This window comes from Apteryx rowi, unplaced genomic scaffold, assembly GCF_003343035.1.
Source record: "Apteryx rowi isolate R43461 unplaced genomic scaffold, aptRow1 scaffold_31, whole genome shotgun sequence".
In the NCBI taxonomy this organism is placed as follows: domain Eukaryota; kingdom Metazoa; phylum Chordata; class Aves; order Apterygiformes; family Apterygidae; genus Apteryx; species Apteryx rowi.
The window spans coordinates 3,583,954-3,610,481 of NW_020449530.1; the positions used below are offsets into that span (position 1 = coordinate 3,583,954).

At 46.6% G+C, this 26,528-nt stretch overlaps 2 protein-coding genes across 2 annotated transcripts in view; both read left to right on the plus strand.

Moving 5' to 3' along the window:
* SLC6A12 (solute carrier family 6 member 12) overlaps positions 1 to 302 on the plus strand; it is a 49,592-nt gene extending 49,290 nt beyond the window's left edge. Inside the window, exon 15 of the mRNA XM_026070335.1 lies at positions 138 to 302. Within this exon, the coding sequence (XP_025926120.1) occupies positions 138 to 302 (165 nt within the window). The remainder of the gene's footprint in view (positions 1 to 137) is intronic.
* Positions 303 to 3,863: 3,561 nt separating this feature from the next.
* The window catches only part of LOC112968282 (sodium- and chloride-dependent GABA transporter 1-like), a 49,995-nt gene continuing 27,330 nt past the window's right edge, over positions 3,864 to 26,528 (plus strand). The window contains exons 1-4 of the mRNA XM_026070367.1: positions 3,864 to 3,902; positions 4,494 to 4,571; positions 10,785 to 10,805; positions 12,978 to 13,083. Coding sequence (XP_025926152.1) covers positions 13,034 to 13,083 — 50 coding nt within the window. The 5' untranslated portion in view covers positions 3,864 to 3,902; positions 4,494 to 4,571; positions 10,785 to 10,805; positions 12,978 to 13,033. The remainder of the gene's footprint in view (positions 3,903 to 4,493; positions 4,572 to 10,784; positions 10,806 to 12,977; positions 13,084 to 26,528) is intronic.

Below are 26,528 nucleotides of genomic sequence, written 5' to 3' on the forward strand. Positions count from 1 at the left end.
GAAAGGAGCAGGAATTTGGGAGCATTAGCTCTCCAGATGCCTTTGCCCCCAGCAATTGTTGTGGATTGCTATTGGGTGTCACTTTGTTTATCAGCTTAATTAACAGAGACTTCCTCTGTCTGCCTGTCTCTCTGCAGCGGCTAAAGCAGCTCATTTCGCCAGCAGAGGATCTGCTGCAGCCGAAGAAGCAGCATGCGGCTGGGGTGCCCAAGTCCTGGGATGTCTCCCGGACAGAGCACAAAGGACCGTCCCCTCCCATCAAAGAGATGCTCGGCACCACAGAGAGAGAAACCCACTTGTAAAGCACCAGGGATGTCTCCTTCGTATTCTGAATTGATTCCCTCTCTCCTTCCTGAAGTAGTTTCCTTTCTCTCCTAGGCTCTTCCCTTCTCTCCTTCACATCAGAGACAGAAACATCTGGGACACCCTTTCTTTCTGGCTGGCTGGTGGCATGGACTGGGCCAGCATTTCTTTTGGCACCTTGGGGATGGATCTCCCTGTCAGCACCCGGGAAGAGAGCAAAATGATTTTGTCAGAGGTGTCCTCCAGTGCTGACACTGGGGAAAAAGGGAAAAGCAAAAAAGAAGCATATTAACCAAAAAGAAAAAAATGCAGTCATGCTGGGGGGAAGAAAGGAAGCCATAGTGGTAAGAGAGAGCAAAGAATAAAGGCATGCAGGAGCAAAGTCAGGGATGCAGTGGCACAAAACGATGGGAATTTAGCACAGGAAATAAGTGAGTTGGTTCAGAAGTACATAAGAAGCTGGAGGATGACAAAGGAAAGTGCATTGCTAGGTCATCTACATACAAGGGAGAGGGAGCCAGTAACATATGATAGGCAATGATAAAAGGAGACTGCAGCATTAGTAGTTACAGCTTTGGTTGTCACGAAAAAGGAAAAGAGTGACAGGGTGCTTAATGTAATCATAGTTATTGATGAAGGATTTCAAGGCAGTCTCAGAATGGAAAGGGATGAGGAATAGCTATCTAGATGACTTGCTTTATTCAAATCTACATGGTCTAGTGAAAATGCATCCAAGAATGAAATAGCTGAACCTTTGACTGTTCTTTCGGAAAATCATGGAGTGCAGGAAAAGTCCCAGACCAGTCAGTTAAAAATGAACTGCAGCACAGAAGGGAGAAATGAAACCCCACAAATTTAACTGCACTGCTGGGGCATTTTTTAGAGGAATTAATAAAGGAGTTGATGGGCCTGATTCGTACTGTAGAGTAGCTTTAGGGCAAGGGCGGGAGAAGGAGTGTTCTCCCTCAGCTTTGCTGCAGCTGACTGCTCAAGGGATAGGGAAGACAGATAATCAGGCATAATGATCATAAGCTCAGGAAAGATAAAGGGATAATTAATAGGTAAGATGGGTTCACTGGAAACAGATTGTGTCAGATTAAAGGTCTCTAGTTGCTAGGGTAGTCATGAACGTGACGCAAAGGCTGGGAGGTATTTCACTTGAATGCGGCATTCGGTACGGTTTTATACAACATTGTCCTGTGGAGACTGGGATTTTATACAGCGCAGCTGTAAAATGCAGTGCCAAAGCCTACTTGAGTGCATATCAGAATTTCACAGTTAAAATCACAGGAGAAGACAATGGTAGGATCTCCTCAGGAGCTTTAACGTGCTCTGTGGAACACATGCCGGTGGATGGCTATGTTGCAAAACCGTATCAAACCATGCAGGAAAGTTGCCATTAAAAAGAATCACAGATGCCACAGGCTCCTGTCCCACTTCTCCTTTACCTTGTTCCTTGTTCCAAGTAATTACTTGTCCCTGTGCTATGTGGAGATAAACCACCAGTGCTGAATGCAAGCGGGAAATTCAGGCCTCATCTGTGCAATGCAGTACTTTTTCCAATTGCTATGGGAACCTTATCTTTTGCAATTTTCTGTGCGTTTAACTGGTGAGTTAGCATAGGGCAATTTTTCCGCTTTTAATTTCCTTTCCTTAAAAATTAAAATTAAAAATTGCTGGTGAAATGAGCACTAAAAGGCAAGTATCAAAATTCACACCTCTCTGGGATGTTGTAATTTGATTGGAGATGATTTACAATAAAGGTAGAGATAGCTGGCAAAACTCATTCTTGGTTCCCTGCAAAGGACTGCAGCATCACATAAGACACTATTTATTTTATTTTTTAAGAGCTAAATGTCATGTTTTAGCAGACTTTGTGGGAAGAGCTTAAAATCCAAGGGCTTGCAGTCAGGCCTCATGGTAAAAGTATTTTGTTTTTTTCCCCTCTCCCTCCTAGTGGCTTTGGCCCACGGGTATTTGGTGTGTTGTTGCCCATGATTTGGTGGGCTGAGTAGCTCCCAGTGGAGTGGCTTCTCACACAGCCAGAACACAAGCCAGCAGCTGCTGCAGCTGGGGCCAGGGAGGGTATTGGTTTTGAGAAAGAAAAACTCTTCTATTTTTCAAGCAACAAAATGAGAAGTTAAGAAGCAGGATTAGGACTTGGTATCTAGAGTCAGTCTTAGGCCTTTACATGGGTTTCTTGTACAACCCTTGGCAGGACATTTAACCCCTTTGATCCTGTTACCATGCCTTTAAGATGTATGGTAGTGCCATACTGCCAGGGTGGTTGGGGAGATGTGTGCAGTCCTTTTTCTGAGGTAATCTCATAACACTGTGAAAATCAGAGATAAAAGTAAACCACTTCACACTTTTTGGTGCAAATGTGGGGTTGCATTGTTGAAAATAACTACTATATGAACTGGTTCCTCTATTGAATATGTATAATCTGATAGCAGTGTCCTACCTCTGCTAGAAAGTAGCTTATTTGAATGAAGACATAAGGGGCACTGCTGTCCCCATTGAAAAAAATTACAAAATTGCCAAGATTAGGAAATTCATCCAGCCACTGTGAATGGGATCAACAGAATCATGGGAAGTTTAAGAAGAAGCTCAGTGACCCAAGTACACCTAGTTTGGAGAGCAGGGGAAAAAAATCAGTAATGGCCTTTTTTTTTTTTCTACAAAAACCCTAGCTTGTAGGCATAGAGACCAAATAACAGTTTACTAAACTTGCACAAACATCTCTGTGGGCATTGTTGGAAACCTCTGAATCTATCTGAAGGGAAAGTGCTCCCTTTCTACACACCACCAGCTTGCAAATACACTGTTAGAAGGGATGGTATTGAAAGAAGACAAAGAGAATTTTTCTCTCTAATTATTGATACCCAGCCAAGAAGTAATGCATTTAAAACTGAAGTAGATGAGAAGTTATGAGGTAGCTGTTCTCTGCTGCTCCTGGTGGTCAGACAAAAGGCACTGTCTACAGTAGAAAGGACACACATCCTTCAAGCATCTTACTATTGGGGGGGGGTGTTATTTGTTTTTTTTTTTTTTTTTAACTAAATGATCTTTTCCCCCCTCTCTTCAGAAAGGAAAACAGCAAAATCTTTTGTTAAGAAATAAAAGAATCCAAAAGGTCTTGAATTTTCTTTTCCCTTCCCCTTCCCTCATTCTCTGTTTCTTTTCTTCCCATTTTTCCTGTTCCCTCCCCTTCAGCCCTCCCTTCCTCCTTTTACAGTGGCAAATAGAAAAATGAGGAGAAGGAACTAATAGCTGCAAACTTTTACTGGAGAAAAAAAAAACTTGAAGAAAGAAATATAAAACCAATGGCAAACAAGCCAAACAAGATGATGATTTGTTATTTGTTGGTCACTGTCAGCAACATTAGCATCTCAGAAGAGAGCCTGGACCAGAGGAGGAGTTGGGGGTTTTCAGACATCCTCTAGCCAACGTGCTCTTGCCCTCTGCTGCTGCTGAATGCCTGCTGCTGCCTCTGCTGTCTTTACTGAGGAGGGCAGGAGGACTCTTGAGCTGCCTAGGATGAGGCAAATCCAGAAAGGCACCTACTCTTGAACTGGCAGGGAAACTGCAGTGTCCTGGTGAGGATTTTTGCTTGTGTGGGCCTGCATAACCCAGCTGAGCGCCATGGCACAAAGATGGCCAAGGGCCAGTGCCGGCTGGCAGGGCCTTGTTGCCGCGTGCCTGAATGAGCTCCTTCTCAAGTCCTTTTTGAAATTTTGTCGTTGTTGTTGTTGTTCCTAAGGGAAGTGTGTAATCTGTGAGTCTCTCTCCTTAAAACCTCATCAAAATGAAGGCGGTTCATGGTCCTGGCCAGACCTGTCTCTCCTGTGCTTGGGTAAGGGAAAGAGAAGTTGTGGCATCCCTCAGGCAGCCCTGCGGCTAAGCTGGCCCAGGAGCCTCCCAGGGAGCCTCCCTGTCCTGTGCAGGCCATGGAGAGCTGCCTCCAGGCCCTGGAGGACCAAATAAAGCCCTTCTCTTTCCTTCCTGGAGAAGGAGATCCTGTTCAGCTCTTGGGGTCAGGTATCAAGGCTTGGGTCACATTAGCCAGCAAAGGTACTACAAGCCAGGTCTGGCATCTACACCATGGGGATTTTTCACGGTTTTTGTAGAATTCTTGCATTTCTACCTTTGTCCAGCACAAAATAATATATTTTTCTTCTCATTTTCAGGATATCTTCAATTTTCATGACTCCAGCCATGAACACAGTTTTTTTGGTGGAGGAGACACGCATTGGCATTTGATTGTGGTAGGGGCTCAGCTCCCAAACCCTGCCCCTGCCCTAATGACCATGGTAGCCTGAAGGCAGGGGACGGTGACCTGCTGCAGCTCCCAGTCAGCTAAGGATGCAGCTATGCCCTACTCCAGCCTTAGTTCATCTTGGCTTTTTGGGTGGACAGAAAYTGTGCCCAATATAGCCATAGCACAGCAGATAGTTACTTTTCTTAGCTACCAAAGGGTTGGAGCTGTAGGTCTGTCCTGATTAAAGCTCTTGATTTCCGTGGTTCTGTGAATGTATTGCACCTTGCCAAGAGCCAGCAGAGGACAAAAGGCAGTAGGGACTGAGCTGGAGTAAATGGGGCATTTTTGTTTGTGGAAAACCTATGCGAGAGCAGGTAAGACTGATTCCTCAAATGCCAGCAATATTGGCTTGTGCTTGTGCTGCGTGAGTTATGGGTGCTCTGTCTGCAGCCACTGTGTGGTTTGTGTTTGAGTTTGGGAGTTTGCTGGGGCTGCCAGCRTGGAGCAAGCATCTCCCAGTACCCAGCAAATTGGTTTGCTCTGACTAGGGCAGTGGCTGAACTGGAGCAACTGAGAGAATTGGGGGGATTCGTAGGTGAGACCCGTGGGGGCTGTTGTGGAGCTGCCCGTTCCCACCATGGCAGACCGTGTCCCGCTGAGGACCCCCAGCCAAGGAGCAGTCCTGCTTGGGAGGAGGGCTGTCATCTCTTTGGTAAGAGTCACCATCCAGCTGACACCCCACTATCCCTTTGTGCTGAGGATACTCCTGCAGCAGAGGTCATCTCCAAGGGCAGGAAGATGGTAGTTGATTCTGCTATCAGACATACAGATAGCTGGTTTGTGTTGTCCAAGGGGACTCCWTGGTAACCTGCCTGCTGGGCATCAAGCCCAGGCTGGGCAGCTGAGCTTGTGAGATGCCTCAGTACATTGCTTGCAGTGGTGGGGGAGGACTGGATGGTTGTGGTCCACACTGGTACCAAGGGTGGAGGGAAGGGTGAGGGGGATGTTCTGGAGGCTCAATGCAGATGGCTAGACAGGAAGCTGAAGATTAGGATTTGAGACCTGAGGGGCTGAAGAGATGTGTGTACGCTACCATTCAGTTCCCTCCACAGGCTGCAGAAAAGGGATGAGGCATCAAAGACTTTATTACCAAATCTCTTGCTGGGGCAGAGGCAACAGAAGAAACTGTTCTAACAATGCTTGCTTTTTTGGTTTGGTTTGGTTTGTGGTTTTTTGAACCCAGAATAGCCTGACCCGTTGAATGCTCTTGGAATGTGATTCTGACCCATGACCTGTCTCTGCAAAGGAGGACATATATTTTCAGAGCTGTCTGTTCCGGTTTGTCAAGCCTGGGCTTGGAAAGTCATGTAGAAGGGAAAGGGATTCCCAGGGACAAATGCTTTCAATGGCTGTGGAAAGACAATTGTGGGCAACTCAGTCCTGTCTTGCTTTTGGTGACATGCCAAGACTATGCTGTGAAATGCAGTCTCTTAATCTTTTTCTCCTCTTTCTACAGGCTGTATAATAGTTTCCTGCCCAGTTTGAGTTATGGCCAGGACAGGGAACTTTAACCCATTAATAGACTAGGGTGGCTGTTCTGGATCAGAGGAGTGGTCACTCTTGTTCTTTCTCTGCCAGTGGCTGCTAGACTTTTCCAAAATACACTTTATGGAGTGTGAGGTTTGTGTTGTGCTGTGGAGTAGATAATGGTCTCTTGGAGAGGTCTGACTGATTAGAGGCAGCCTGGTGGCTTTCTCAAGCTCATATTTCATCAGTAGTTCTTCTTCTCGTGGAGAAATAAACCCACCCTTACCCCTCCAAACAAGAAACAACCTGTCACTTTCCTACATCYTGGAGAGCAACCAGCACCATGTCTTTCAAAGTGAACATCCCCTCCCTGTGTACAGATTTCTCTAGATTTTGAGTGGGGATGAGCTAATTGCACTGAGCAGGAGACTGGTGTTCCTTGGCAAGTCTCCCAGAGATCTGGAGTGCTGTGAGCTGGGACACTGCAAGCAACTCTCATGTGGGCCCCCAAAGCTGCTAAACACAAATCCTACTCAGTGGCAATGCAAAGTGCCTTAAACTGGGAACTGTGGGTTAGTTTCTCTGGTGAGAGTTTAGGACTGCAGTAGGCAGACTGTCAACTGGAAGTGGCCTAGTGCTGGGGTTTAATACCATAACTTAAGGGAAAGTGTTCAGGCATTTCTATTTTCTGGGTTGCTCTTTTGTATGAGGTATGCCTTCTTCAGATGGGCCAAGGGGACCATAACTCTCATTGGCAGTGTATTGTCAGTCACATAATAGGGAATGGCCACAGAGCCCTCCTTCCCCACCCCTCATGCAATCCTGTCCCACCAGCTGTGCCTAAGCAATGAGTACCAGGCACAGGTATCTGTCCTGTTGCCAGCACTGGGCTTTCCAGTTCCTGGCTGCTTTTGTAGAGCTCAGATTTAAACCTGATGCTTAACTAAAGAGTAAGCTACTGGCTAAGAAAAACTGGAGCTCATGGACAGCTTTAGTTGTCCCGTCTCAAAAAACCTTCCCTTCCAGGAGCCCAAGAATGGGAGTGTGTTTCTATATTTGGGAGAGCGGTACAGGTCAGGCCTACTTAATTTCCTTTCAGAGTCTGTGGATGGCAGATGTTCAGGCTTTGAGAACATGTTGGTTTTGCAGTGACAAGATGGGAAATGGCAGGTTATAATTAAATTCTCTTTTTTACCTTTTGGTGAGTTACCTGCCCTACCAGTGGCTAAAAGAACCATCTTTTTAAAGTAATTTGGTGCCTAAAGTTTCTGAAGTTTTACATAATATAATTTTCTATATGAGCCAAAGGGCCTCCACCCTGGCCTCTTCTGCAGTTCAAGACAGCGGTGGCGTTTCCCTTGTATTTGGGGTGGGAGAGCTCAGGACCACTTTCCAGCTTCCCTGGCCTCCAGGCAATTAGAGTTAGGGTTTATTAATAACGAAGATGGCTCCTTCAAACACCTCCCTTCTCCCGTTCATCTTCTGAGTCACCCAAACACTTTTAAATCTGAGTCCTAAGTGTAAGCCAGGTTGCCCTGGTATGTGCAACCAGTCCAGCCTCAAGCGGGATGACAGTAACCCAGAAGTGGGGGCTGATGCTGGGCAAGAAAGTCATAGAGACCATCATCCTCTGTGACTGGGGTCTAACCTGTAAACTTTATGCGCTGTTGGTAGCTGGGGATGCGTGCTGCTTTTCCTGAAGGGAAACTTTTGAATATGCATCTGTTCTGTTGATGCTGATAGAAGCTGCTCAGTTACTTCTGTGGTGTTTCTTCAAGCCAGCTATCACAGCCTGCAACTGGTGGCAGGCAGTAGCAAAATGTTTGCTGATCAATCCTTGGGCTCCCACAGAGTCTCCTATAAAGACAGAAAAGCTGAAATGGGGTTCCTTTCAGAAAGTTTGAGATATTGATCTGACAAGCTGCATATCTCTCTGTGCGTGCATGCATGTCAGGGTAACTGAGGGGGAATTTCGCTTTGGTATTTTCTGTGTCTTAATTGCATGAAACTGATGTACACACTGTGGCAGAGCCCTGGCAAGTAAATACGTCTCTGATGGCATTTCAAGTTTGTGAGCCTGTAGACCCCGACTATAAATAGAGGTAATTCATAATCTTGGTAAACCTTTCTGAAATTTCTTCCCTCTCTGGAAGAAAGGGAAGGGTATTTCATTCACCCTGGGCTGAGGGGTCAGCAGCACCTTTGGGTTGTTCTGGCCCAAGTCCCACCAACAGGCTAATGTATGGCCCATCGAGTGATGGCAAAGCAATTTCCAGCCATCCGATTCTATTGCTGGAAATGTGTCTTCCCTGAGGGGTGAAATATGATTACTGAAAACAAGAGCTCATTTTGTGTCTGTGCATCAAATGAGCAAACAGCAGCAAGGCTCCAGGCTGGAGACATTTTCTCTCACCCAGGCCACTTTGTGCCCCTTCCTCTCCCATTCACACACATGCAGACATACCCATGCACAGAGGTGCATGCACAATCTCTTTCTAGGTACTCCACTGATGTAAATTAGATTCTACCCGCATGGGGCTTTGCAGAGGGTTCAAGCCTTTGCTTTGATTTGGGATACTCCTGGTCTTTTCTCCCCTGCTTATTCACTCACAATTTGCTCAAAGAACCAGTCCTGGAAGGTCCCACTCTGTAGCCCTGAAACAAAAACTTCTCCCTTTCTTCATCTTTCTTTTAAAATGCTGTTTTCTTGGATAACTAACTTGTTTGCAAGCTGTTTATGAGCTATTAACATGGGAGTGTACCAGTGATGATCTACAGGGCTCCCACGATACCCACAACATTCGTCTCTACTCCTTGACATGGTTCAAGACCTTGTCTGCCGTTCCCTCAGAGGGAGACCTGTGTCTGTGATCCTGGACTGGCTGTGGGTCTTCCTCTTCTGCCATCTCCTCTCTTCATCTTCTCTCCAAGTCTTTGCACTTGCCCTGATGACTGTGATACCTGAGGTGGGCAGTGATTACACTGTCTTTGTTAACATCTACTTCATTGCCTGGCTTGCACCTCACCACCAAATCAGTTCTCTTCCTCCCCACACCTATGGCACCTTTTTTCCCACACTCATGGGCTTTGGAGGTGCATAGCACTGAACACAGCAGCTCAAGTGGTTTGCAATAAGGTTTCCTCTCCCTGTGGGAAGGTGTTGGAAGATGTTTGTACTGGGAAGTGACTTAAGCTATACCAGTATAATTGAACTTCAGCTGATTTAAAGCATCTACCTTCGAGCTTTTATCTGCATAAGCCTCTTAGTAAAGAGGGAAAAAAAGTCATACTCTCTCCTGGCAGAGCTACACTAATGATGTAGCTAGACCTAAGGTCACATTTACATTTGAAGTTTGGATGGTTTACTCAGTATGTGATTTCAGTTAAATCTTCCAAAATATGTGTGGACACTTCTATTTATGTTCCTTTTACACTAATTTCAATTTATATTAAGTCCACCAGGATCAAGTTTAAGCTAAATTGAACACAGTGTTACTTTTCACACTGCTTTTGGAAGGATTAGAAGAAAAACAGCTAAATCATCAATCCCTTGTGGAAGCTGTTTCACTGATAGAAAGATGTTCCAGTTTTTTAACTACACTTAGTGAAACAACCTGTAACCACAGGTGTACTTGCATCAATGTGACTGTGTCCACCTATTACTTTAAATGGTCTTTATACTGCAACAAGCATGCTTACAAAGTGGGTTGTTCTGGTTTAATCTAGACTAACTGGTTTTGATTTAGATGAACTACATGGGTTGCTTATGTGCAGAAAAGATAAGACCTAACAGAGCTCCCTGCACTTTCTGTCAGTGGATAGGTACCATAGCCCTTGGGTCAGTGCCTGTTAGAAACCCTTTTCCCTGCAAAATCCTGAGGCTGGTGTCTGTGACAGCTCTTGCTTCTGGTCCTCGCTTCTTAGTTATTACCATGATCAAACGAATAGGTTGGGTTACCCACATGCACTGATCATCCTCAAATGCCACTGCCAGCTTTACTGCAATTGAGGAAGGAAACTTTATGATGGTATAGCAGTATGAGCTTTCACTGTTCTTTACCAGTTAACAAAAGCCACAGGCATGCTATTCTGGGTGAAGCAGTATGTTTTTCTCCTCTCAGAAACATCCATATTTATATTCTTATTTATTTCTACTGAATGCAAAAGTTGATCACATACCTAGAATTACCTCACTGAAACAAACTGGAGGTGAAGGCTCTTCATTTAGAGAAAGGGTAGGAAAAATGCTACTGTGACCTCTTTTGAATAAACGCATTTTCTTTTAGTGGACTTTTCTTTCTCTAGTCCCTAATATCCCCCCTTCTCCCATAACACATCTCAGGACTTGTCGGATTGATCTTTATTTTGTGCTGGAGTGCTTGGTCCTTCCAGTGTGGATTGTGTTACCTGCTAACTGAGAGCATGGTGATAGTGAGTTGTTAGCAGAGACAGTTTTTCTCCTAAGTGTTTCTCAGCCACATGAKTTAAGCTGATGTACACAGGAGAAAGAGCAGAAAAAAAGCTGAGCTTCAGAGAACTTGGCTGTTTTTCTCAGCTGATGAAGTCTTCCTTGCCATATCTCCAGCAACATTATCTTACTCATTCTCCAGGTCTCTAGAGTATTCCAGGGGAAAAATTGAATAGGGAGGTCCTGAATAAAAGTGTTCCAACCAGATTTATTTTTCTTTTGCAGGTCACCTTTAATCTCTACCAGGTAGGATATTACTTTTCTTTTCTTGTTTTTATTTTCAGTTTTGTTCTTGCTATATTTCTTTGTGTTTTTACTTCCTCCACCATGTTGTTCTTTGTTTTTGTTGCTGTGATTTAAAAACACCCTGTCTTTGAAACAAGTAAACTTCAAATGAAATTGTTCCCAAGGGCTCCTAGCAGCTGCAGGGGCAAGTGGCATAAATGTAGTTTTAAGAGCAATGGGTGAAAGCAGCTGTAAATAAACCTGCTGGCTGTGGAACTTACTGGCCAGATTTCCAGGGAAGGGATGTTTTGAAGCTCAGTGCCCTGGGAGTGGGGCTGGGGGTCCATGAAGAATTACAAACGCATGGGGCAAGACCTCTCTGTATGCCAGAGGACTGACTGGTCCCAGTTCAACCGGGAGAGATCACAGAAGGTGTCCAAAGCCAAGACTGGAAGGAGCCTTGGCTCTGGCAGCTTTCATGGGGAGAAGAGATCAGCAAGGGCTGGGAGATGATTATTTTACTGAATATTAGCAGCCTGACCGCTACTGACAAAGCAACCGTAGGACACAGTCCCCCAAGGGAGTTTAAATATGCCTTCTAGGTTAGCAATTTTCTAGAGCACTTGTGGGCTGAAGCTTGGAGGATTCAGCACAGGAATTGTCATGCTTTACCYACCCTTGTCTTACAGGCTTTCCCTAAATTTACTGTACTGACCACTGTTTGAGCAAGGGTGTCTTGGGCGGCTTGGCTTTGCTTCTCAGACCAGACTGAACCCTGAGCCCAGCCAGTCAGGAAGGATGGAGGGAAGTAAGCTTGGCCTGCAGGGCAGGTTGGCAGGATTGCTATGGTTGCCTAAGAGAAGGCCATGCTTTAGAGCAGGCTCAAGAAAGCAATGCCTGCCAGACCTACAGTGCCAGCCAGCTCAGCTTCCCTTGGGAGCTGGTGGGAATCTTAGTCAGAGCCAGGCAGCCTAAGAGATGGTAGCAGCTCTTTTCAATGAGTGCAGCCCTCTTACTCTTTGCAAATTATCCTCGAGTGATTATACCTCTGCTTATTTTGCAATGATTGTGCTAATGATTTTTGCAAATGAATTTTAAACCAAGAGATGGCTAGCCTGATTATTTGGCTGCTTTTTCTGCTGTCATCACATCCAATATCTGCTATTCAGAAAACACTCTTTGCACTTGTGTTTACTCACCCAGATTATATGGTGAGGTTGGGCTCTTTTGCTGGAGACTTCCCAAGCCACCAAAAGCTTTGGAGGTGGCAGCCCAAATGCTTCAAATGCAAATACTCAAGCCAATGCGTATTTGTCTGAATATCTGCCAAGCTCCCATTTTCTGTGAACACTCTAGTGAATAAAAATTCAGTCTCATGAATGTTAATGGACAACAACMAACAGAACAGTTCCAAATCCCACCCTTTCAAACAAATTCTGCTTCTCTTCTAAGGCATATTCCCAAATTCATTTGGGTTTACTGGTCCATGTCTAGTTCTAGCCAAGCATGAAACATCCCCATCCTCTCTTCTTTTCTTGGTTCTTTCTTCTGGAAAAGAGAGGGGTTGCTTGTGTTAGAGTGATGCTGAGAGGAATCCTTGCTCTCCTGTGCCTTCAATACCCACTGCATAGTTCTGTTTCTAACTCACACAACTAATGTTTTACAAAGAACGTCTGTTGCTTTCAAACTCATTTTTTACTCCTTCAGTGGAAATTGCTGCCTTGTGGCCTGCTCTCTGTCGAGGCCAGCAGTATATGAGGTGGTGAGATAGTCTGTGACGTTTCCAAAGAAAGGACTGGATGATTTTGCCTACTGAGCCTGGTGTTTCCATTTTAACTACTGCAGTTCTTAGGTGTCCCTCAGTTAAGACCTTGTGGAGGACTATAAAAATGCTTATAAAAGGCTAGTTCCCTACTGTGATTTCAAACATGATTTCCCCAAGAAACTTAAATGTGTATGTATGACTAGTTGCCCAGACTTCAGAAGGACAAGTCATGGGCCTAAAGACTGGTGTCTGGCTAACCCAGAATGAGAAAGAGCAGGTGACACATCCCAGCAGTGGCACCTGGTTCATGTACACATGAGGGCATCTGCACCTACATGGCTAGYGTGACCAGGAACAGTACCTGGCAACTCCTCACCTGCTCTGCAAGCAAACTGCTACAGTCTCTCACCTATTTTTTTTTTAAATAGGTGTCACATCAGCAGTAGAGCTTGAAGAGAGACCTGAAGACCAACAAGGAACAGTGATGAACCAACACCAGGTGTGGAGTGATCAGGAAGCAGTAAGCTGTGAAATGTCCGTAGCTGAATTTTCATTCCTTTCGACAAATGTAAGCTAGAGGCTTTGCTATAGCTCCCTACCAAAACTGCCATTTGCAAATAGCTGTTCTAATTTGGTTTGGTTGGATGAAATAAATCTGACCTGGTAACACTGTGTTACCCTCAAGAAAACCTTTTCTGGCCCGGGGCCTACAAGACTGCTGCTAAGCAAGCCTGCCAGCACAGAGAGAGCTAAGCTTCCTAAACAGTCTAGTGCATTTCAGTGCTGTGCCCTTTCATTCCCTGGGAAATGGGACAACACCACCACTGTGAGTCTCGCTTTCCCCAAGATTTGTCAAGAAGCTCTCTGAAATGCTGCAAGTCTTGAATCACAGGGCAAAGGCTTAATCTCACTTCTGAGAGACTCAGTTGGGAGTAACTCCAGCAGAGATCCACTGCTGTGACGGGCGATAATTGTTTTCCTGTTCTGCACCACCTCCTCTGTGTGCTCGCAGGCCTGTCCAGTGCTGGCTGCACTCACTTAAAGGCAGAATGGATTTTTGCAGGGAGCGGGGGCAGCACAGCATCTTCACTGGCTGTTTTCTATCCCAGACAAGAGTCTGAAGGAAAGATTTCTGAGACAAATGCAGTCTAACTCTCTTTTAATTTTATTAAGTGCTAAATAAAAGGTACTCGAGCTCACAGAGCTCTCTGGTAGAGGATCAGGGAGTCTCTGCCAGCATCCACAGCTCATTCTCAAAAGGGACTCTCACCTACAGCATCTGCTCCAACCCAGAACAGATGCCTTTTTATCAGGATGCCTGCAGCTTGTTTGTGGTGCTCCCTTTCAGCATTCAGACCCTCCTGGGTTTACCCAGTAGAAGGATTTTTTTCTCTCCATTCTCCCTCTCTTCAGCCTTGCTTGCCCTTCTGGCACCAACGTCTTTTTTCTTTGTCTGATGGCCAAAATATCTTATTAGGGGTCTTACTGTCTCTTCCATACTCCACTAGTGCCTGCTTAGCTTGAAACATGATTTTTAAACAAAGTTCATTGGAAAGATACTAGCACAAGGATGGGACCATGCACAACAGCCCAAGGAGGACTCRGCAAAGATTTAAGCTAGCATATTTTCCTTCCCATCCAGATGGTTTAAGGGCTTCTACAGATGAGCTGTGGTAGGTTTAACTGTGATGGGTTACGACGTGTGATTCTCTGCTCTGAGGGGGCACGTGGGATCCGTTAAAGAGGGTGGGTTTTGCTATTTCCCTTGGGGCTGTGTGACATGGTTGAGGAAAAGGCAACCCTTCCCGTTGGGTGACTGCTTCAGTGGTGGCAACCTGTGGCAGTGAGAAGGACAGGCAAGAGGAGTCGGCATTTTTTAGGCTCTGCCTGGGTAGGTACAAGTAAAAGCTGAAAGAGCAGCAGCATGGACAGCTGGCACTGCTCATATGAAGGGCTCTATTTTGCTGAGCTCTTGTAGCTTGACTACATTCGTTTGTGTGCCCAGGCCTGCCACTCTGCACTTCTCCTTGCAGCTGGCTAGTGGCATGTACTATGTCTCACCAACAGCACGTGCTTCTTCTCAGGCTCACAAGCACAACGAGGGAACTTGGTGGGGAGCTGGATCCCCCCCCAAGGTCGTCTTGCATTGTGAGTAATAAATTGTGTGGGAGTGCCATGGTGCCCTCCAGCCTGCCTGGGCACCCAGAGAGCTGGTGCAAGTGCCCGTGCTTGGGATGAAGCAAACACTTCTCTAATGGGGGCAGGAAGATGAAGAAAATCCAGGTCACTGGTTGTGTTGTCTCTGCAGCGTTGAAAGCTGCTAAATGTATTTTTGTCACTAATTTAGGCATACCTAGCTCTGCATTCACACAAAGAGAGGAGCTGTTAAGTGAAAAGGTGTCATTTTTGCAGGTGATCTCTCAGCAGAATTATACCTTAATTCACTTGTGCTCCTTCCCCAGTGCCTCTGAAAATACTGCTGTTAATGAGGAGGTGCTTGCAGAGTAGTCAGTTCCCTTGCACTTGCTTTGAGAGAGACTTCTCAATGTTCCCAGTGGATGCAGATTTTCTTGAGCCCTGGAAAGAAAGGAAAAGGAAAATAAAGATTCCGGGCAAACCCTTTTAGAGCCAAGAATAGGATTTACACATTAGATATCTGTTTTTTCACATTTGGCTCCTTTCTTTGGCTAGTGGCCAAGACCTGGCACTTCAAACAAAACATATATCTCTGCCTCTGCCTTCCCTCTCTCACCCTCAAAGCCCAAACCGCAGCCAATAATGCATCTGACTGGGACACCATGGTGTCCTTCAGGTTGAGTTCTCCAGAGCCTGTTTGCCCTTAGCAGGGCTGAGCTCTCTCAAGCCTGGGCCTGTGTAATTGCTGCATGAGAAAGGACTGACGTCTGAGAGAAGCAAAGGCACATGGACAGAGACCTGTCTTGCCCTGGTGCACAGTGCGCTGGACCTCTGCATCCTCTGTGAGACTATGGCCAGCTCTGGGTGTGGAGGAGAGGGAGACCCCTGCCCAGCTGCAAATGCAGAGGGCAGAGGCACACAGTGCCTTTAGCAGAGCCCCTCACATTCTGCTGCAGCTGGCCCTGCAGGCACTGCTGCAGCGGCACTGCTGTGGTTCCTTGCAGCCTGCTCACCTGCAGCCTCCTCCCAGCACGATGCAGTGCCAGGCCCTGAGCCCTCGCTCCCTGCCCTCCCTCTGTGCCCTTGAAGCCTTTTTTTTTCTCCCAGCRACCTGTACGGGCAGCATTTTTTTCTGGTGGCTGTGGAAACCTGCCTCCCCCCCACATATCCCCCTTGACATGCAGAGGGTTGATTTGACTGGACGTGAGCTCAAAGCTCATTAAGGCCTCATCGATACGGGCAATGAGAAGCTGCACGGGGTGAGGCGCAGGGAGCAGGGGCTGTGGCAGGAGGGGCTCATACCTCCCCTGGGTGTGGAAGCCTTTCAGTATGTGCCTCCCTGGGCTGGCGGCCCCTTGAGCAGCTCCACGTACCAGGAGGACCTTGACGGGCACTGGGAGGTAGGTGCGTCTGCTGGGAGTGAGCGGGTCCTGGTGGCAGTGCCTCCACGGCCTGCCACGGAGACCTGAGTGCTGGGGTGGTGGCTGGAAAAGAAAACATTTTAACAAGGAAGGGAGAAGAGTTGCCTGTCCCCATAAGCGGGTCTGGGGCAGACCAAAGAAGGGCCCACTGCTAACAGGTCCTGTGCCCTCCTCCATCCTTGTTGAACCAGATGTAGGACTCCGCACCTCAGAGGACAAGGAAGAAAGGAGGATGATGTTTTACTTCTCAATGGATGCTGTAGAAGTGAGCAACCAAGTGGGCAGACTCGCCAGCCTGGTGCTTGGTTTAGGCAGTGTGAAGCAGGCATGCTGCCCAGCGTAGGAGCATGTTTTGCCTGTATTTACCCTCAGCTATGCCACTGCTATGCCTAAATTTCTTCTGCTGTCTGCCATTGTGACTGGTATTTCAATTGTCCTCTTGGCCAAGAAAGATGCCAGTCACCTGAGAAGGCAGCATCCGTCCTGGCTGATACTGCTGTGCAGAGTAAGCTTGATGCCCCTTGGTGTAAAATGGGATGCTGCAGCCATCAACCTCCACTTCAAAATGCCCCTCTCACTGAGCAGTAGCCTGGGCTGGTGAGGATCACTTTCTGTCACAGTGGAGAACCTATGCCACTGACAAACATGTGGCTAAGACACAGGGAAGAGCTTGGGCAACAGGAGTGGGGCTGGACCAACAGGCAAAAGGATACAGGGAGATGCTGAGAGAAGTCTAAATTTCTTACTGAGCAGTGCAGGCCTTTCTTCAACTCTGTTTCAGCTGAAACAGTCCTGCTAAGGTCTTTGTCACCTCCTGGTCTGTCAGAAAGCCCCTGAGGTGCTCAGGACCCATCCCTGGGTTCATTCTGTCAGAAGGGCTCAAGGTTGCTCAAAGTCCAAAGGGCACAATTCACCACATTGTGCATGGTGCTCCAGGGCTGGCTGAGGAGGTCCCTGCTCCCTGCCCTCCTGTGCACAGCAGCCACTTCTGCTCCCTGCAGGAAACCAATATTGACAGGCAGGGTGAGGGAGATGAGAGAGGCTCTGGAGCAGCACCAGCAAATGGCATTGAGGCACCTAAACGTGGAAATCTTGCTGGTCGCAGTCCTTGCTGTGATTCTGCTGGTGTCTGGTGGAGCTCTCAGGCAAGTTTTAATTTCAGTACTCCTCTTTCTCTTTTCCACCCTCTCCTTCCAAGAGACACTCTGCTGCAGTTCAGGATTGTGTGCCAGGGAGAACAAGAATCAGACGTAAGACATTTAACTGCAAATGTGTTTTCTTCTTGGGCAGCTTAATGGCTACAAGGAGCAAATGACTGGCACTCTTGTACTTAGGATGGACCTCTCCATGGTGCTGGGTCCCACTCATTGGGGAAACAACATCCCAGGCTGCAGGTGACAGACGTGTCTGTAGGGCCCATGAATGGGACGCTGCAGTCCTCCTCTGTGGAGCCCAGTGGTGCTCACACAGGAGATGCAGTGCTAGGCCCTGGAGGGTCAGGGCATGGGTAATCCCTGTTACAGCACCTCTATGTGAGCTCGGGCAGCTCATTGCCAGGTTGCTGTGGCTCAGTTCTCCAGCTGAGACATGGAGACAACAGCATTTCTGACCCCTGCCTTGTCAACTGATATCACAAGCCCTAGGGGAAGAGCTAGTCCTTCACTGCCACTGTATAGCACTTATTGCAATATCGGTAGGGGGAGGAGAAGGAAGCTCAAGGTGCTAAAGTAGTAGAAAAGATAATATCCAATTAGCTGCAGGCTGATCRTAGACAGTGGAGGAAGTTGTCCTTACCAGGTAATAAGCACATTTCCTGGAATATTTCCAGGGACATCTCAGCCAAGGGGCAGCTGGCTAACAATGCTTGTGCATGGTTCCTGCAAAGAAGCTGGCTCTGGCATATTGTATTTTCCACCCCCCAAAAAGCCACATGAACAAATGGAGCCTCACAGCACCCTCAGGGCCCTGGGGTGTTACTATCTCTCCATTTTCATGGAGAAGGAGAACAAAGAGTTTGACATCTGAAAGTAGGATACATTTCCTTTCTGCCTTGCCTGAGTTACAGCAGGAAAACATTGCTGTCCTCTTTGCCATGAGGCTCTGGTCTTTCTCAGAGCTGAATACATGTGCTTGAGTAATGCCAGGCAGCTTTGGAGGTGCCGTGTTTTGAAAGAGCTCCTGGTCTAAACTGAGATGGTTGAAGACTCCCTGGCTCTTGATGCATTTGGTGGCTGCCATGACCCTGTCTAGGAAGGGCAGGGGGAAAGATTGTTTTTTGCTTCCTCCCTCTCTCGTCTGTTTGCCCCTTTGTGGTTTCAGCTGACTAGAGGAGCAGAGATTTTTGAGCCAGTGCAGGAATTTCACCTGCTCCTCTCACTCAAGGAGCAGTGGACGCTGGCAGGTGCAGAGCAGCCTCGACTCACCTGTGCTCTTGCAGATGGACTGTGCCCTGGCAGATGCTCAGCAGCTTCCTSTGCCTAACAGTGGGTGAAGCCACCCCCGGCTCTATGCTCCCAGGCCACAGGGGGATGTACGCCATGGCCAGTCCTCTGCTAGGAAAGATGAGGAGAGATGACTCCCCTGGCATGTAGGAAACTGCACTTTCTGGATCATTCTCACACCTGTTTTGGTTTTTGTTCCTTGTCATTTTTTCCTTTATTCATTTTTTCATTATTAATTTGTGGTTAAAAAGTCCAAGGTGACTTTCTCAAGTGAAGTACATCATTTTTCTTTGCAAGACCAATTTTGCCCAGATCTCTGTTCTGTGACTTCATTAAAAAAAAACAACCCAGCAAATAACCACTGAAATGTCTCTGGAGATGCATCAAATCCAGCTCTACATATATAAAATTACTACTTCTCCCTCCCTCATAGCACAGCCATGCCTTATGCACAGCACTTTTGACTCCTCGCCAGACAGGGAAACTTGCCTTTGCAAATGCCAGGTCCTGCCAAGGCTGCTGCTGAAGCTCAGTGTTTGAGCTAAAAATCTCAGCTCAGGGGCCCAGTATTGGCTAAGGTAAAGGCCAGCGAGAGCTGTAAATCACACTGGACCATCTATAGCTGAATTGCCACCCTGCAGCTTCTTTGCGGGGAAGAGCTGAGGAATTGCTGGAGATCAGCGAGACTGCTGGCCCAGACGGTGGTGGCAGCGACTGAACAGGATGCTTGGCTGCAGTAAGAATAGAACAGAAGATATAAGGCAAGTGCAAAAATTGAGTGTCACAGCTCAGCTGAACTTGCACTCGGTGTTCATTTTTAGACACTCCTGTCCTGGTGCTGTTCTCACGGAAGTCACTGGAAGTTTTTCCATTAGCCTCCCTGGAAAATGATTGTCCCTTACCAAGGAATAAGACAGGCAGCTCCTCCAGCCAATAAACATTATTCCTGGTCTGTGCAAAAAAACCATGGAAGAAATATGGGCAAAACAGTAGTTTCTGTCCTAGAGGAGGAATAGCGAGTTGGGTTTTTTTTCTCAGCAGAACTAAAGACATCTATTTTTCTCTTCATAATTTCCTTTGTCACTCCGTCTCTCATTACCTGTCCCTATGACAATGTTCACTTCCTCTCTCATTTCCCCCAAATCCCTCCAACCACCTCACCCTCAGTGCTCCTATCTGTCCCCCATGTCTCCAAGCTGCCCTCTTGGGAGCTGCCTGCTTCCTAGCTAGCCCTGTGCTGACTCGCCGGCTGGCACATGATGCACAGCAGGGACTGCTGGGCTCATCTCACTGCCTTTTCAGGGTAGCAGCACTCATTTGAGTCTCTCTCCTCTCTCCAGCCCCCCATTCTCAAGATACTTCATCTCTTTGAGACCTATGCTCGTTTCTCAAATATGGTTGGAATTGACCAGTGAGCTCAAAGAGTTCCTGGGGTTGGGAATAGACAGATGGATAGACACTTTGGATAAGAAAACCAGGCTAATAACGGCTGGATTGCTTCAGGTGGGGCAAGAGAACAAAGTAGTAAAAGTGTGTAAACTTCTGGTACGGTAAAACTGGCATCCCGGTGTGCCAGCTTGCACTATACATGAAAAGGGAAATGTTTCTTAATTTAATCAGCACATTTTAAATGGGCAGAAACAGGCCTTTAATCTTTTTAATGCGGTAGTTTCACCAGGGAGGATGGAGACAAATGCCTTTAAGCTACTTGTCTTTTTTTTCCAATCTTGAAGCCAGCAGAGGATCAAGTAGCTGCTTATGTTTTTCTTGGAGGCTGGTGTGACTTGTGGCCTGGTGCTGGGCTGTGTGCTGGTGTGGCAGGCTGGGTAAGGTTGGGTGGTCTGCAAGAGCTGAGGAAGGGCTCTGCCCACTCTCCGCTCTCTGGGAAATCCTTCCTATGCCCACCCAGAGCTGTTCTGGTCCTTTTCTGTGCAAGACTGTTGGAGATTAGAGTTTCAGCACGGCCAAGGTCTTTGGCAGATGCACGCTGCTCATCTTTGGCATTCATAGCTGTGAGATGATCTTTAAATAAGGGCATTAAAACAGTTTAATGCTTCTAAGGAAAAGCACAGAGGCTACATTGTGTCATTCAGCTACAGATTAAAAAAAACACACACACACACACACACACACACAAAAAACACTGCTTTCCTCAGAAGTGTGAGACAGAACCAGCCACCCGAGGCAGAAGTAACAGTGGTAGGTGAACCAAGGTCTTCTTTAGTATTTTGCTTCACTTCCAGATATAGTAGTATAGTTTCCAAACAGCTCTCTCGAGCTGGAGAGAGCCATTAGTTCTGCTCATGCGCAAGAGAGCAGGGCCTGATCTGCATTGTAGCTGCTTCCAGCTGCATTTTCTGAGTTTCAGAGAGAGTTACCTTCCTCCTGCTGCAATGGAGAGCAGGAATTTCCCCTGCACGAAGAAGAGCTAGAGGATATTTAAGTGGGCCTCCAAAGCTACAGAGGAGATTGGGATAGCTGACCCAATTCTTTCTGTTTACATAACGCAAGAATTAAGGTGTCACTTGACAAAGTTACCAGGTGGCAGACTGGAGCCAGAAGCAAAAGCTCAGAGGTTTTCCCCTCTGTTTTCCCTGAGCCATGAGATCCGCATCCCTTCCAGTTGCTGCAGGACAATGCTCCTGGCTGAGGGCTGCAGCACCAGTAAGTCTCACAGATGGAGGGTTTCCAGTCTCACAGACGGGGGGGCTCTAGATGTATTCTGGACTCGCTTCAGCATCCTGCTTGCCTAAGGAGTTATAAAACACTGCCTGTCTCTGCATCGTGCCCCTCCCTCCTTAGCTGGAGAGTGTTTTGGTGTGATGTCAGCCAGAGCTAACCTGCAGCACTACCTGGAGAGATTCAGGTCGTGCAGGGCTGCTGGCAGAGCAGGGAAGCTGAGCAACAGCCAAGGGTCAGATGTGGACCTCAGCAAACCAAATGCCATGCAGGAGAGTGGAAAAGGAGGGTGGAGATGGAGGGCAACCCAGCAGCTGCATCTCGTCTTAGAGGYGGCTTATTTTCCTCTCATGTGCTTTATTAGTACTAATTTCTCTTGTAACCAAGCAGGCACATCACTTCAGGGGAAGGACAGATTAAAGACTGGGCAGCTGTGGGTCTCAGCCTTTCCCTCAGTGTGTGGAGTGCTTTGCAAAATGCAAGATCTGTCTGTTTGGCTCAGCTGGATATGGAGACCCTGCTGAGGGTGGCAGCCTGCGCTGCTCCTAGGAGGGCTCCCAATGTGGAGGAGGCTCCCTCCCTGTCACTGCTGTTGTTGGGAGGAGGATGAGGAGCATTGGGCACTGGCCCCAGCCATCCTATCGTGCATGGGGTGAGGAGCTGTTGCAGTCTGCAAATCTTCAGCTGGCAGCTTGTGAGATTGGGGAGGGAGTTTTCCCTGTGATGTAGTCTGGCTTCCGGGCATGTTTTTAATCTTCCTCAGAAGGGTCAGGCATTGCCCAAGTCAGGAGATGGGCTACTGGGTGGATGGGGGGTATTTTGGAGAACACAGTCAGATGCATCCTGTATGTGCTTTGGCTGTACACTCAGGGACAGGTTTGGGTCTGGAGGGGGCTTTTCCCCAAACATTTTGGAGTTTCTGGATGTCCTCCCACCCATGGTGCCAGAGTTCCCTCTTCTCCTTCCTGTTGAATGTGTTTTATGGATGAYGGGAGAACCCCCAGGTTCAAAAAAATTCCTTTAAAAATGTATGATTGAGGGTTTTTTCAGACTTACACCCTCCTGCCCTGCCCCCCCCACCCCAACTCAGTATTTTTTTTCCCCTGTTCTAAAGAAAGCAAGTATTTTCTTTACAAAAGACATTTGTTCAAAAACATCAGCATCCTGGTAAAAGTCTTGCCAGAGATACTTTGGCCAGACCTAGCTGCACCTTCACTGCACTACTGCTTTGCAATTATTCAGTCACAGGCTAGTGTTTGGCTTCATCTTCTTTTCCTCACGTGAGACATAGCAAAACACTCAGATGACCCATATTTGATCTATGGTGCACACCGTTGCTTTTTGAAGGCTCTGCTTGTCCTGAGAACAGCTCAGCAATGTCAAGGGTTTCACAGATGCAGGAAGCTCAAACATATGCTGCTTCTGCCATGAGCAGAAAATCAGCAGAGAGTCTGTTGTGGCCTGATCAGCTGGTCAGGGCTCTAAACAAGAAGTAAGAGCCTTGGGGCTACTTGTCTGTCATTAAAATGGTGTGCATGGAAGGAAAAAATCTAATTGACTGAACAACAGCCTGCGCCATGTAATTAAACTAATTGTGGCTCTTACCTGCATGGGTCAGAAGTGATTTGTGTGGTTGTTAGAGCACTGACAAATAAAAGGTGCAGAGGTGTGAAAGTGTATTTCACATGCATTTCCACATGTAATTTTGCTGTTTCGTTTCAGGCAATTTTATGCCCTTGAAATTTTGGTTTCTGTCAAATTTGAGGAGACTGTTAATATTTCACACTGAGGCAGGGGAAAGCAAAAAGGTCACTGCTGTTAACAGTTTCAGTCCGCAGCATCTCAAGTGGAGGCAATACATTTTCAGGGCTATTTTCTTATTTTAAGTGAAGTTCCTCAAAAAAGGAGGCAAAGGATTTTTTTTTTTCCCAGTCTCTACTTCAGCCCAGTTCTGCATCCACTGGGGACCATGCAATTGTTTTTATGGAGTTAAACAGCAGAAGATCAGGCCTTCCAAATGACTCCTTGAAACTCAAGTCACTGTTTCACTGCCATGGATTTACATTCTTAGCTTTCGGCAATTACTTTGAAAATCCTAGCTTCAGTTTATGATGTATTTAGAAGAAGTTGCAATCAGAAACCTCCTGCAGTGTCATGTTTAAACTCTTTGACCTTGTTTTCAGGACCTTGCAAAGCACAGCCCACCTCCAGCTTGTAACTCTGCTCTTATTGATTATCATTTTTAGTCCTTTGGGCTTTTTGCTGTGCCTGAAGTACTGCGTGCTTTTCAGAACAAATAATGTGACATGACAAAGAGCTGTTGAACAGACCCTGCTTTCTGTAGGCTGTCAGCACCGAGCAGAGCCCCGCATTTGTACTGAAGGAGATCCATGTGCCTAGTGAGACAGTTGTTGCATTTTGTCCCAGTAGGACCACTTGTCTGGTGCCTGCTTTCATTTCTAAATATGAGAGTCAAACACCAAGCCTGGGAGCAGCCAAAGCCTGTTCTTTTTCCTGGTATTTTTCCTGTGTGTCCAGGGAATGGGCAAGGCCCCAGCCAGGCTGAGGGATGTGTGTGGGCCCTGCTGCCATGGCTGTTCGGCAGCTCTCAGGGCTGCTGAGCCCTGCGGGGCTATCTAGAAGGCAGGGCCCTGGGAGCAGCCCTGTCCAACTGCTCTTCACAGCATCCTCTGTCCTGATAGAGGTTGGACTTTAAGTTGTCTGCTCTTGGGTGCTGGTACTTGGTGAGCAACTGAGACACCTGGAAGAAGATGTATACTAAATGGTGAGATGGTGGTCTTCCACAGCCTGGCAGCTTTTCAGCTCTTTCTCAAAGTGGGCCACATTTCCTGTTCCTCTGCCCCTCACTGAGCATCACCCTGCTCTGCGGTGGAAAGGGAAGGGCAAAAGAGGACATGCCAAGGGCTAGATGTCTCTTTGATTCTCACAGTCCTTGGTCACAGGGAAAAAGTCCACCTAATGCTACTAAACCCCAAAATGCAGGYGCAATCTCTAGCTCAGGAGGCTGGGTATGCTAAGAGAAACAACACCCCATACTTGTGTTACTGTATTCCTTGCCTAACCCTCTACCACTGTCGGGGACAGGACAGTAGGTAGGTTGGACCTTCAGTGGGTTCATTTCACTGTTTTTCTGTTATGTCTCTTGGCTGTGGAGAAATTTCTGTAAACCTAGTTAGTGTTTGGCACCAGAATAGAGTTTATTCTTCCAGAGCTGGAGATGAAGGAAAGACCTGGTTCTCAGGTAAGAAGAAAATGCCAGTATGGTCTGCTGCTCCTCTGTCCTCTGAACCCCAAATGCCTGAATTATGGATATGATCCTTTCATTACAACATTGCTTGAGAACTGTGAAGGCAAGAAAGAAAGAGCACAAGAAAAGCAGGATTTTTTTTTCTATTGAAGATAGCAACTTACATACTGTTTTTTATCTCAGAAAAAATGAGTCAAAATGGCTTCTGCTGAACCTAATTTGTCTCCAGGCATAGCTAATTATCCTGACTTAGCCCAGCTCTGAATTATTCCCAGGGGTTTTGGTGTTATTTCTTCTGTTTTGATTTATAAATTGTCTTTATTTTACTTTCCTCCTACACATTCAGTACAATCTTTTTGCTATGTGCCTTACTGAAGAGCCAGGAATTGGTGCAACAGTGCTGTCGGAGAGTGCAGGACAGAAATAGGATCCATTAACTAAAGCCTTTGCTTTGGGTGTCCGGAAAAGCTCTCTTTCTGGCACCTGTGTGGTGGGCTATTTGAAACTGGCTCTTCTCACCAAGGGGCTTTTGTGTGCTGTCACTTCTGCGTTTACCTGTAACCACCCTTCAGCTATAAAGGAGTAGTGTGGCTCARGGCTGCCTTTGTAGATGTAAGGGCTTCGGTTACAGCCTTTATCCTGCAGCAAGAAGTTTTGTGGCTTCTCCACTGGCATATCAGAATAAATTATAGTTATCTTCTGGTTCAGCCATTTTCTTTACAACTGATACAGTTTTTCTAATCTCAACAACAATTCTACTGAGGAAGAAAATCTATCTGTTGTAAATTATGGAGTGTCAGTTGTAGTAAGAATTGACTCCTTCAGCCGGAGCTTAGGAGATCCAGCCCTGTTCAGAACACTTTAGAAAAGTTAGTTAATGAATACTTGCAAGCTTCTCACAGGACAAATAGGTGCCATTTGCTTATGAGATGAGACTGACAAGAGTAAGTAACTCAAGTAGGTCCAGCTTTAACGGCTTGAGTGTGCTACCACTTCATGGCATTGTTTTGTTTCCTGATATCCACTTGATATGCATCCATATGGGAATGTTTTCATCAACAGACTTTTCTGGAAGATTGTAATTCTGTCACCATTATAGCTCTTGAAGGGGGCTTAAATTCACCCTTGTGTAAAATGAGCTGAGAACTAGGTGAGATCAAAGGCCATTCTAGCTCCAAATCCTGTCTTCAGCACTTGTGAAAGGCAGGCAGTGAAGGAAGAGAATAAAACCAGGAAACGTATGGAGTAAGACTTCCCTAGAATACTCCCTCAGCCTCCAACAACTTGAAGCTCAGGGATTTTTCTGAAGTAAGGATGCCTYCTAAGCGTAGCCCCTGATTGATTTTTCTTCCATTATTTTTTCCATTGAATTTCTTTTGAAACCATGTAAAATCTCAGGATCCACAGTGTTCAGGACTGGGGAGCTTCACTGTATAGCTATGCATTATGTGGAATATCACCTTTTGCTCTTTTTGTTCCTGCCATCTGCTATCTTGATTTAATTCCCTGTAGTTCTCGTGCTAGAAACAGTGAACATATTTTCTATGACACTGATACATTTATAGACCTCTGTCAGTCATCTCTTCTACAGGACAATAAATCTGAGTTTTAGCCATTCTTCATAGAGGAGAAGTTCCACGCTTTTGAGCATCCTTTTAGCTCTCCTCTGTGCCTTTTCTAGCTTTCCAATAACTTTTGTGAGGGGGAGATTTGCACATAGTTTTCGAGATGTGAATGCAATATGGTTTTATACACAGGTATGAGAATGCAGTCTGTTATCTCTTTCTTTCTGAACTGTTTTTGTGCACTGGTTACACACTTCTTAGGGCCTCAGGTCAAGGGAAAAATTCCTTATATTTTGGGTCAGATTCTTCTGCTTAATCCTCAGGACTTAGTGGGATTTCGGTGGTCCACAAGCTGCCTCTATTCAGTAATGAATATCACCTGAATATCACCTGGTGATTACGGTATTGCACATGGCCTGGTGTACAAGGAAGCATGAAGCAGATGAGAGGTTTCCTCATGCCAAAGGGG